This window comes from Giraffa tippelskirchi, chromosome 5 (assembly GCF_054371585.1).
Source record: "Giraffa tippelskirchi isolate mGirTip1 chromosome 5, T2T-mGirTip1v1.2.pri, whole genome shotgun sequence".
Taxonomy (NCBI): Eukaryota; Metazoa; Chordata; class Mammalia; order Artiodactyla; family Giraffidae; genus Giraffa; species Giraffa tippelskirchi.
Window position 1 is genome coordinate 146623305 of NC_137279.1, and position 13220 is coordinate 146636524.

The 13220-nt window shown below is 36.8% G+C and overlaps 1 protein-coding gene across 1 annotated transcript in view; it reads right to left on the reverse strand.

Annotated features, from left to right (window-relative positions):
* Positions 1-13220, reverse strand: part of TNNI3K (TNNI3 interacting kinase) — a 340280-nt gene that overhangs the window by 293657 nt on the left and 33403 nt on the right. The window contains exons 5-6 of the mRNA XM_081490211.1: positions 6943-7028; positions 5786-5883 (exon numbers count right to left, since the gene is read on the reverse strand). Coding sequence (XP_081346337.1) covers positions 5786-5883; positions 6943-7028 — 184 coding nt within the window. The remainder of the gene's footprint in view (positions 1-5785; positions 5884-6942; positions 7029-13220) is intronic.

A 13220-nucleotide genomic window follows, 5' to 3' on the forward strand; every position in this document is an offset into this window, starting at 1 on the left:
CAATGCAAGAGCTGCAGGAGACTTGGGTTCCATCCCTGGGTTGGGAAAATCCCCTGGAGGATGAAATCGCAACTCGCTTCAGTATTCTTGCCTGGAAAATCCCAAGGATGGAGGAGCCTGGTGGGGTACAGTCCATAAGGTTGCAGAGTTGGACATGACTGAACATGAGTGAGCGAGTTCAAAGATTATAAAATGGCTGTAATTTGAGGAACAGAGAAACTGAACAGAAAAAGAAGTTGTACAGAGAGAGAACTGTAGAAGTCTGCATGGAGATTCAATATAGCTTCTTTAGTTGGGCTTCAGAGGCACAGAGAAAGACTCTAGGATGTAGGAATGATCACCTGATTTATGGCCAAAAGGTGAATGGTAAGCAAATCAGAGATTATGTAGTACTAGGAGATTTTAGAGTTTCAGTCAGCCAGAAGAGTGAGACGTTATCGAGTATCTTGGGCATTCAGGTGAGATACTACAAATCCAGGCCTTAGAAATAAGAACCATATTCATAGGTCATTCTCAAATCAAGACTAACTATAAAACGTAAATCCACCAACATAAACTAACTGCCAGAAACAAAGCAAACTCAACATCTTTAAGGGAAGATGGCATAATGAAGATTTCTTACAACAATCAATACACATGTCTAACATGCAATAAAAATTGGTACGCAAGGAAAACAAAAAATGTAATATGTAGTCAACAGAAAAAGCATTCAATAGAACAAACACTGCAATAATCCAGGTATTAGAAACAATATATAAGGCATTTAATGCAGCCATTAATGACAAGCTCAAGAATTTAAATGAAAATATGGAAACATATTTCCCAAATGGGGAAAGGAGTACATCAAGGCTGTATATTGTCACCCTGCTTATTTAACTTAATATGCAGAGTACATCATGCAAAATGCCAGGCTGGATGAAGCACAAGCTGGAATCAAAATTACTGGGAGAAATATCAATAACCTCAGATATTCAGATGCCACTACCCTTATGGCAGAAAGCGAAGAAGAACTAAAGAATCTCTTGATGAAAGTGAAACAGGAGAGTGAAAAAGTTGGCTTAAAACGAACATTCAGAAAACTAAGATCATGGCATCCAGTCCCTTCACTTCATGGCAAATAGATGGGGAAACAATGGAAACAGTGAGAGACTTATTTTTGGGGGCTCCACAATCACTGCAGATGGTGACTGCAGGCATGAAATTAAAAGACGCTTGCTCCTTGGAAGAAGAGGTATAACCAACTTAGACAGCCTATTAAAAAGCAGAGACATTACTTTACCAACAGAGGTCCATCTGATCAAAGTTATGGTTTTTCCAGTAGTCATGTATGGATGTGAGAGTTGGACTATAAAGAAAGCTAAGCACCAAAGAATTGATTCTTTTGAACTGTGGTGTCGGAGAAGACTCTTGAGAGTTCCTTGGACTGCAAAGAGATCCAACCAGTCAATCTTAAAGGAAATCAGTCCTGAATATCCCATTGGAAGAATGATGCTGAAGCTAAAACTCTAATACAATACTTGGCCATCTGATGCAAAGAGCCAACTGATTGGAAAAGATCCTGACACTGGGAAAGATTGAAGGTGGGAGGAGAAGGGGATGCCAGGGGATGAAATAGTTGGATGGCATCACTGACACGAAGGACATGAGTTTGAGTAGGCTCTGGGAGTTGGTCATGGACAGGGAAGCCTGGCGTGCTGCAGTCCATGGGGTCACAAAGAGTCAGACGTGACTGAGCGACTGAACTGAACTGAACTGATGGAAACATAAACGAACAGAAGTGTAACCACAGCAGAGAATTTGAAATTAAATTTTAACACTAAGTGGAAATTCTGGAACTGAAAATTACATCTGAAACAAATAATTCTTAGTAGATTAATATCAGATGGGAAATGGCAAATAAATGGTATTAAAACTTGAATTCAAATACACAGCAATAATCAAAATTTGAAAACAAAGAGAAAGAAGATCAAAAAACTGAACAGAGACTTGGTAATCTTTGGAAGTTTATCGAACAATCTGACACACATGTTTGAAAAAATAATGGTCAATATTTCTAAATTTGATGATAACAAACTTACATATTTAACAAATTCAATGGTCAGAAAGCATTGTACAGAAGAAATCATACACAGGATTATTATAAGCCATCTACTCAAAACCAAAGATATTTTCTCTTTTACTTTCTTAAAAGATATTAATGCTTAACAGGAAAATTCTAACAACATATTGGAGATTATACATGTATAGATGTAAGACATATAGCAAAAGTAGTATAAAGAATGAAGATAATGTGGAACTATACCATTGAAAGGGTCTTACATTTAGAGTGAAGTAGACCAATATTAGGGCTTCCTTGGTAGCTCAGCTGATAAAGAATCTGCCTATAATGCAAGAGATCCTGGTTTCATTCCTGGGTCATGAAGATCCCCTGGAAAAGGGATAGGCTACCCACTCCAGTATTCATAGGCTTCCCTGGTGGCTCAGATGATAAAGAATCTGCCTGCAATGTGTAAGACCTGGGATCAATCCCTGGGTTGGGAAGATCCCCTGGAGGAGGGCATGGCAACCTACTCCAGTATTCTCGCCTGGAGAATCCCCATGGACAGAGAAGTCTGGTGGGCTACAGTCCATGGGGTCGCAAAGAGTCAGACATGACTGAGTGACTAAGCACAGCCCAGACCAATATTAAGAGAAAGTACCTGTGATATATTAAGGATCCACAGTGTAATCACTGGAGTCCTCAATTAAAAAGTAATGCATGTTACTTTTTTCTCTTTAAATGGCACTGTTAAGAAAATGAAAAACCTAGCCATAGAACAGGAGACACTTTCTGCAAAATGTATATCCAACACAGAATCTGTATCCAGGATATATAAAAGCCTCTTACAAGTTCTCCTTCAGATTAGAGGAGATTACAGAGACAAGAAAACAAGAAACATATGATGCTGGACTGAATGCTAATCAAAAAAAAATTAATAGCTATAAGTGACAGTATTGGAATAGCTGACCAGATTTGAATTTGGAGTATAGATTACATAAAGAGTATAGTGTCAATTTACATTTTCTGATTTTGATAACTGTATTGTGATTATGTAAGTGAATTAACTTTTTCTTCAGAAATAAAGATATCAATAGACTTTAGTATCTATGGGGAATGTTGTCTTCAATTTATTTTCAAATGATTCAGAAAAAGAACAGACCGATGATGGAGATGAGACAAAATGTAAACAATTTATCTGGATAAAGTGTTTCTTGTAATAGTCTTTAAGTCATTTTATTTAAAATAATAGTAAAATAGAATCAAAAATTATACGGGGGAAGAAAACTACAGCTCCAAATGAATCAGAGGCCCACTGCAGTAGTCCAGGGAAGATATAATTAGAACTACATTCATTTAATACAGCATTAGATGAATGACTAATTTATATCATTTCCATGTTTACAGTGGAATGGTAAATTTCATTTGTTTTTATCTTTGTTAAAAAATAAGTAATCATGCATTCTATTATGGCTTCTTAAAAATTTTTGCCTACCTTGTGTCCTAAGATTCTAAATTTGTTATTGAAAAGTTGTAGTCCATTTATCCTTTAGTAAAATATAAGAAAACAGAACAACTAGAGCAAAGGAAACTCTAAAAATGGAAATTTAGGTTTCATAAACAGAGGTGGAAGAAATATATTTTCTTAAGATTGTAGTACTAAATCATTTAGAAACCATTTGTGTGGTTGTGTCATGCTGTCTTAGGAAAATGAACTAATATAGAAAGACTCTCTCAGACAGTCAGATTCAGGGTTGCACAATACTGACTTGACTATCCATCACCAGCTTCCTATTCCTTGGAGAACTTCTACTGTCACATCCTGCCATTTAGCAGAAAAGCTGGCATCAGACACTGTTTCCAACACCCTGAACTCAGTCTCCATTCAAGTTCTGTAGGATGATTCAGTTCAGTTCAGTTCAGTCGCTCAGTCGTGTCCGACTCTTTGCAACCCCATGAATCGCAGCACGTCAGGCCTCCGGTTCATCACCAACTGCTGGAGTCTACCCAAACCCATGTCCATTGAGTCAGTGAGGCCATCCAACCATCTCATCCTCTGTCGTCCCCTTCTCCTCCTGCCCTCAATCTTTCCCAACATCAGGGTCTTTTCAAATGAATCAGCACTTCGCATAAGGTGGCCAAAATACTGGAGTTTCAGCTTTAACATCAGTTCTTCCAAAGACCACCCAGGACCAATTTCCCTTAGGATGGACTGGTTGGATCTCCTTGCAGGCCAAAGGACTCTCAAGAGTCTTCTCCAACACCACAGTTCAAATGCATCAATTCTTCAGTGCTCAGCCCTCTTTATAATTCAACTCTCACATCCATACATGACCACTGGAAAAACCATAGCCTTGACTAGACAGACCTTTGTTGACAAATTAACGTCTCTGCTTTTTAATATGCTGTCTAGGTTGGTCATAACTTTCCTTCCAAGGAGTAAACATCTTTTAATTTCATGGCTGCAGTCACCATCTGCAGTGATTTTGGTGTTAAAGACAACTTAGCACTTACTGACACTCTCTTCCAACAGGAATTGGACAAATTGACTAAGCATTGACTGAGCTTGAAAAAAGGATGAGGATTAGAACATTTGCACAGCCAATCACAAGAATATATACGAATGTGAATCATGGGAGTATCAGCTCTCTCCCCCCACAACCTTTGAGATAAATTCTCTAAAGGTTGGGGGAGGGTTGCAAAGCAAAGTGAAAGTGATCCAGATACAAGCAAACAGCTTCCCCTTCCCCACCCCCTGCCCCAGCCACTACCACATCTGTACATACAAAACTGAAATAAAATCCTGTTACAGGTTCATATGACATTGAGAAAGAACAATATATGTAATAAGAGCCAACTGTATTTGATACTAATCATTTGTTGTTGTTCAATCGCTCAGTCATGTCCGACTCTTTGCAACCCCATGGACAGCATGCCAGGCTTCTCTGTCTAGATATCCAACTTTAATCTTCAATTTCCTTTTTCATAAAATAAGGACTAACAGGAAACTCACTAAGTTATTTTCATGTTAAAGAAATAATGTATATAAAACCTAGTGAGATATTTAGCTTGTAATAAGTACAGAATAAGTAGAAGCTTATTACAATCAGAAAATGAGCTTTTATGTTTAATTTATATGTTGAATAAATTCATATTCATGATAGTCTCAAGGATCTGTCCCAACACTGAGTATCCCAGCTTATCCACTTTTTTTTTTAAAGGTACTGAAATTATGTTGAAACCAAGGTCTGATGCAAAGGCAAAAAAAAAAAAAAAAAACTGAAGCAAAAATATGATAAAAGAAAGAAACTAAAGGGAGCCCTAGAGATATTTTGTTTATTAGGAAAACACGCAGAAAAATGCAGCTTCAATGTGCTTCTTTCATCCTCAAATGCAGCTCCATCATCTTCTACATTGAGGCAGCTTGGTCTCCTTGGAAGGAGCTCTGGCAAGAATACCAGGCTGTCAGATCTTAAATTCTGGCTAACCACTAGCTAACCATGTAACCCTGAGATAATAGTAGTATTTATTCCCAGGGTTCTTGTGAGAATTAAATGAGATAAAGATGGAAAACAATAAAGTGAATATTTTCTGATGATATCTGCTCAACAAAGAGGTAGCTAGAACTTTATCCAGTAACGTAATGCTCTCATCACCCTGTATATTTTCAATGATCACTAATTTGAAAAATCAAACAAACACAAAACAAAGCCCAAAATCTTTGGTTCTAATATAAAATTTGTGTACCTTGTAAACTGCCAAATGCAAGGCTGTAAATCCATTTCTTGTCAGTCGAGATGGGCGGAGACCTTTTAACATAAGGGTTCTAATATGTGACTTGTTGCCTTAGGGAAAAAAATTGAGAAAAGTTAAATTATGGAGATAGACTAAGGGACTTAAAAATCTTTAAGTTAATCTTTAGTGGAATGATAAACATCACAACAATGTATGAAAATGTCAGACTGTTGTTCTGCAGACCATTTGTTAAGTTTTCAGTTAATCAACAGCCTTACTTATTAGTGGACATTTCTACTACATTTATAAAATTTTGTGTCAGTGCTGTGTATTTTAATGAATTCATGCTACATTTTTTATTTGGTGCTCTTCTAATAATGATTTAAAAAGTAAAAACATGAAAACATTCACTCTAGTAAATGATTTAATATTTGTGAAAAAGCTTAGATAGAAATCAGAACATCGCTACATCATTAGTTTACTGAAATACGAAGGAAATGACTAAGGTTGGAAAGGTGTGTTTAAATTTGGGAAGACACATTGTTTGGGGAGTGGTGATGGGATATATTAAGAGTCAATATTCATACATTAGTGTTCTTTTAAAAACTGAGTCCAAAGCATACTAGCTTGGATTAACAGAAAAAGTATTCATTTACCAATTCAGTTAATTTATTCAGTACCTACTATATGCCAGGCACCATCCTAGATGCTTGGGATACATTAATGAATGGAACAGAACAAGTTATGAACCAAATTTCATTTAGTCTTCACTTTGACCTATTTTCACTTTGGAATTTTGTCTTTGGCATTTATTACCTTTTATATATCTTACTGCAGATTGTGAAGCAATTGCTTGATGATGTTTTGGGGGATGCTTTAAATGCATCTGAATTTAACCTAATCCCTGACTAGCATGCCTGAAACTGAAAAAATGCCTTTAAAAAAATTCCCAAGCATACCTGATTCAAGGTAGGAACACAATAAAACTTAAATTCAGAGCTAAATCAATTGGAATATCTATCTAGAAGTTAGTTACTTCTTCACCTGAAGCAAAGCAAAAGAAAAAACTGAGTATGAATAGAATTCTCTTGTAGACTATTAAGCAGCTCAAGTCACTGACCATGTATACATATAACTAGTTTACAGAGTATTGAGTTCCAAGCACTCACCTCCACAAATGCAACATAAATGAAGTAGAGACAGACCATTTTCTGTGCGGTAATTTAAATTGACTTTACTGAAGGCATCATCAGAACTAAAAAAAAAAATTTACAGATGATTAAAAATTTCAGCTTTTAGTTTATCGTTTTCTCATTTGAAACATTATAATAGGAATCTTGTTACTACAAATTCAGAAATATGTCTTTTATAGGATTCTTATGTACCTAGAAAAAATAATTTTGCTTATACCTCTAGATGAACAGGGGCTTCCCCAGTGGTTCAGCAGTAAAGGATCCACCTGCCAATGCAGCAGATGTGAATTCAATCCCTGGGATGGGAAGATCCCCTAGAGAAGGTAATGGCAACCACTCCAGTATTATTGCCACGGACAGAGGACCCTAGTGGGCTACAGTCCATGGGGTCGCAAAGAGTCGGACATGACTTAGTGACCAAATAACAACTAGCTGAAGAACAATTAAAATCATGAGAAATAATATTAAAAGTTTGAGAGATCAAGTTTAAATTAATGATTCTCATACAAGGTATATGTTCTATGTATAATTTGAACTTTTCAGGGCACCCTGATGAATTAAAATTTGTGTATAAGTAGAAAACACAGATATTTGAAAGGAAACTCATTTCTCTCACAATCAACACCTTATATAATACTTATGGAGAAATTCAAGAAATTCTCTCCAAAAAGAAAAAAAAAAAAGTAGCATTTGATAAGATTCTGGCGACAGGAATAGAGTCCCAATGTATTACAAATTCTGCCTGAAGGAAAATTTTCTTATACTCTGACTGGGTCAGATTTCACAGATAAAGAAGGTCTAAACTCTGATAGGGTACAATGATACAGTCCCAGGTGAGAAGAGAAGTAGTGTTACTGATTCAATTAATGAAATCCTTGACTTTGTCTGAACAAAGACCATTGCCCCAGGAGGGCCCTAGAGAGCCATAGGTAGCTTTTGAAAAAAATGTAAAGCTAAAATTCTTGACCTCTTGAGGTCACTGTTACCGCCAGGACATTTTTTCAGTAGATATGAGATCACCTCTTTGGCCTCCCAGGTTAATTTCAGGCTGCCTCCTGCCATTTAAATCTCCAGCAGCTTTAGTGAGATAGCCAAGTCTTTGGTGAATAAGCCTTCTATTATCATTCGTAAAGTACTTACACTTGAAAGGTACTATGAATTCAGAACATTATTATCAAGGCACCCAGTTAAAAACTTCGAAAGCTATTGAAATTTTAAAACAGAAAAAGAAAAGGTGCTATTCTCCAGAGTGCTGCTACAAAGAGAAGCCACTAATTCTAGGGAATTTGAAGGATCTCAGTAAAATGCTTTAATTAGCAATGGCAAATCCAGTGGTTTGTTTTCAGAGACATGACAATATTCCAGAATTTTCCCACCCCCTTAGCCTTCTTGCTTTCCACATTGAACTTCTCAGTAGCCAAGTCCATAGACACATTTACTCATATTGAGAAACATACCTCAACTCACTTTGGAATGCCACACATAGAAGTACAATAAATTCCAAGTCATTTTTACTAATTGTTAGTATAGCAAGGAGCCCAGGATTTCATGAAAAATAGTTAAGAATTTAACTTGCTTCTAATTGCACTTTCCCCTACCTCAATGAACAATGCAAAAAAAAAAAAAAAAATCTCATGAAAACACTACTATTTAAATTGTCTACCCAAATGAGCCTAATTGTAAATGATACAGCTGTTTCATAGTATGAATGGAAACTTTATGAAATAATTTGGTTCTTGGAAATACATAGCCTTAGGCTGAGCCAGACATCTAAATTCTCAAAGTTAATTGTATTATAGATGTCTTGGAGATATTTCATTGATAGGTAATACTAAACAAAGTGCACTCAGTAGCCCAGACTTGGAAATGCATTCACAGACATCTTCTCTATAGTTTTAATTTCAAATAGCACCAGTTTTCTGAAGAGCTGAACTAGCTTTTAAAGCTAGGTAGATTGGATTTTTCTCTTAAAATCTACAGGAAATTAGTGCCCATAATGGGCTTCCCTGAAGGCTCAGATGGTAAAAATCTGCCTGCAATGCAGGAGACCTGGGTTCGATCCCTGAGTGGGGAAGATCGCCTGGAGAAGGGAATGAATGGCTCCAGTATTTTTTGCTTGGAGAATTCCATGGACAGAGGAGCATGGGGGGCTACAGTCTATGGGGTCTCAAAGAGTCAGACAGGACTGAGAGACTAACATGTTCACTTTCAGTGTCCATAATAAAAAGGAAAAGAAAACTGTAAGTAGCAATTGAAGATTGCTCTGAACTGCTTTGGCTTTTCTTCCTTGGTCCTGTCATCATCCATCAAAGGAAACACACAATAAGTATACAACACAGGACGCAGAGCATTGGAGTGGGGCAGGAGAGGGAAGCCTTCTGTTAAATGTAAAGAACTATATAAAACCTTCAGCCTAAGAGAGAATGGGTGAAAGTACTTTCTTGTGAGCTAACTATAATGGATTATACGGCAAATGCTGAAAGAAGATAGAACTTGAGAGCTCCTCTGGAGTAATAAACCCTAGAGTAAATTAGTTGTCAGTGTGTATATCTAATATTATGCAGCAATACCTACCACGTTTTGATGTTTTAAAAGTGGAAAAAGTCATTTCAGCAGTGTAAGTACTTAAATCATGGGCCTTGTGTATACACCAGGAGTGAAATCCTGTTTCTGCTTTTTTAAGTAGTATTTTTTTCCCCTCCAATTTGAGCAAGTTATTTAACCTCCTCAAGCCTCGTTTTCTTCAGTTACAAAATTATTAAAATGATTCAGATGACACTGCATTGTGAAGAAAATGAGATTAAGTACTTACTACAGTATTTGGTACATGATATGTTATTAAATATTATATTGATTTTTAGCAAGTTTACTGTGAATATATGACTTTCCTTTTGTAGTCTAAATCTTGAGAAAATTTTAGCATGGTTTTCAAACCAATTTTGACCTCTCACATTTGACAACCTGTAAAATTTCCCTACTTTGGCTAAGTTCCCTGTTGTAACACCTAGCACCTATCAGCGATTCAGAGCAACTATCAGTGATTCACAGTGCAAACTATCATGGTTTTGTGATGCAAGTCCAGCAGCATCATTATTATGGGGAAGATATTAACACTGGAGAGATGAAAAGAACAACAAATCCAAAGGAAAAAAGGTTGTGCTGAAAATCATTTCACTGAGAAGACAGACTCAATTGCTTTCTTTTTCCATGATCTAGCTTTGATAATATATTCAATCAGTCTGGCACGGCATCTACTGAACATCAACTGTGTGCTGCACCTCTGTTATTAATGCTCGTTTCAGGTTGTTTTCAACAATGTATTTGATAGAAACTACTCACTAATTCCCAGATCATTTAAGTGCATCAATCTTGGGAATATGCATACTAGATAGAACCCTGCAGCTGACCTTAGCATTAATCCTGATCTCTAATGTTCCAAGCAGCTTTGCAAAGGAAGTATATACTGCTGCTGCTGCTGCTGCTAAGTCGCTTCAGTCGTGTCTGACTCTATGCGACCCCATAGATGGCAGTCCACCAGGCTCCCCCATCTCTGGGATTCTCCAGGCAAGAACACTGGAGTGGGTTGCCATTTCCTTCCCCAATGCATGAAAGTGAAAAGTGAAAGTGAAGTCTCTCAGTTGTGTCCAACACTTCAGGACCCCATGGACTGCAGCCTACCAGGCTCCTCTGTCCATAGGATTTTCCAGGCAAGAGTACTGGAGTGGGTTGCCATTGCCTTCTGCAAGTACATACTGAATAAACAGAAAAGTAAAGTGCTAACATCCAGTGTTTTATTTTTAAAAAATACCAAATGAATATCTATTTACATAAGCCTAAAAACATGAATTATATTAGAGACTTTTTATTTAATAATCATTCTTTAACTTATTAAATCTTATACTAGACTTGACCATTCATAAGTGCTGAGCTGTAGTCTCTTACTTTTGTTTTCCTCTTGAATTCTATTCTCCTTGAACTCATGCAGCTTCTGTTAATGCCAACAAAATGAATAAGCAGAAATTAGACTCCCACAGTGGCAGTCAAGTGCAATTTTAATAGTAAAATTTTAATCTAAACTTTAATGAATGGAATGTAATTTTTTTAATGAGAGTAACTTTTGGGCTATATTTGAATTCTAATTCTTACTTCCCATTTGCTTATAGTCAAATATTTCTGTTTTGACACATGCAATTAAAATATTCAAGATTTTAAAGCAATCATTCCTGGGATAGATATTTCTTTTTCTCTTCTTCTGCTTCTTCTAAAGGAACTGTATATGTCAAAATCACTGCCAAATGAATATCACTTACATATTCTAATATTCTAAGCTCAATTTATTTTTTAATTTTCCTTTATATTTTTCATCACCTGCCATGCCATACTGTAACTTAACATATCCTAATGAGTTCACAGTGCTTGCTGGGGCATGAATGAAGTTCCTAATTAAAATGAAGTCACTATCATGAATATATGTCTAATAGTAAATTCTTTCCTTAATCATTAAAAATGGCTGTTTTGTGGCCAAAGGTTACTTTATTTCTTGTAACATAATGGACTCTTTCCTTGGCCTTTATCTTTTATCCTGAAAAGTATGCAGTTTTGTGATCCAATTAAACTTCTTCTCATGACTCCTTTCAAGGAAATATGTGACATGATCACAAATGGAAACTTATTAAAATTTAACATTTGAACACTTGGCAAAGGCAAAATCTCCAGAAAGGTAGATACGTTTCTTAACTTAATTCATTGGCTGAAATGTAGGTAAAGGCGAAGAAGGTAGAAAGAAGGCCAAATTTTGTTATGGCCCATCTAGTTTCCAAAACTGATCATTTAGGTTTCAAATGGCTGGTTGTAACTTCTTGTGTAGTTTTTAATGGATGCGTTGATACCTGCCCTGCAAAAAAAAAACCCAATAAAAACAGAAAAATCATCAATAAGACCTATTCCCAGGATGTATACCCAAGAAATATACAGAAACGTATTTCTCCAGTATCTCCCAGATCAAGTTTGCAAACTAACACTATGAAGCATATTCATTCATTCATTCATTCATACATTAAAAAATTATTGAGATATGGTGGTAGATAAAGAAGAGTTGGAGATTCTCTGGTAGCTCCACTGGTAAAGAATCTGGCTGCAATGCAGGATATCCTGGTTTGATTCCTGGGTGGGGAAGATCTGCTGGAGAAGGGATAGCCTACCCACTCCAGTATTGTTGGGATTCCTTAGTGGTTCAGCTGGTAAAGAATCTGCCTGCAATGCGGGAGACCTGGGTTCGATCCCTGGATTGGGAAGATCCTCTGGAGAAGGGAATGGCTACACACTCCAGGATTCTGGCCTAGAGAATTCCATGGACTCTGTAAGTCCATGAGGTTGCAAAGAGTTTTTGACATATTATTGTATTCCTGAAACTAAATGATATCAAAGACAAAATAAAGGACAGAATGGTATGGGCCTAACAGAAGCAGAAGATATTAAGAAGAGGTGGCAAGAATACACAGAAGAACTGTACAAAAAAGATCTTCATGAACCAGATAACCATGATGGTGTGATCACTCACCTAGGGCCAGACATCCTGGAATGCAAAGTCAAGTGGGCCTTAGGAAGCATCACTACAAACAAAGCTAGTGGAGTTGACGGAATTCCAGCTGAGCTATTTCATATCCTAAAAGATGATGCTGTGAAAGTGCTGCATTCAGTATGCCAGCAAATTTGGAAAACGTAGCAGTGGCCCCAGGACTGGAAAAGGTCAGTTTTCATTCCAGTCCCAAAGAAAGGCAAGGCCAAAGAATGTTCAAACTACTGCACAATTGCACTCTTCTCACATGCTAGCAAAGTAATGCTCAAAATTCTCCAAGCAAAGCTTCAACAGTACATCAACAGTGAACTTCCATATGTTCAAGCTGGATTTAGAAAAGGCAGAGGAACAAGAGATCAAATTGTCAACATCTGTTGGATCACAGAAAAAGCAAGAGTTCCAGAAAAACATCTACTTCTGCTTTATTGACTGTGCCAAAGCCTTTGAATGTGTGGATCACATCAAACTGTGGAAAATTTTTCAAGAGATGGGAATACCACAACACCTTACATGCCTCCTGAGAAATCTGTACGTAGGTCAAGAAGAAACAGTTAGAACCAGACATGGAACAATGAGCTAGTGCCAAAATGGGAAATGATTACATCAAGGCTGTACATTGTCACCCTGCTCATTTAACTTATATGCAGAGTACATCATGTGAAATGCTGGGTTAGGT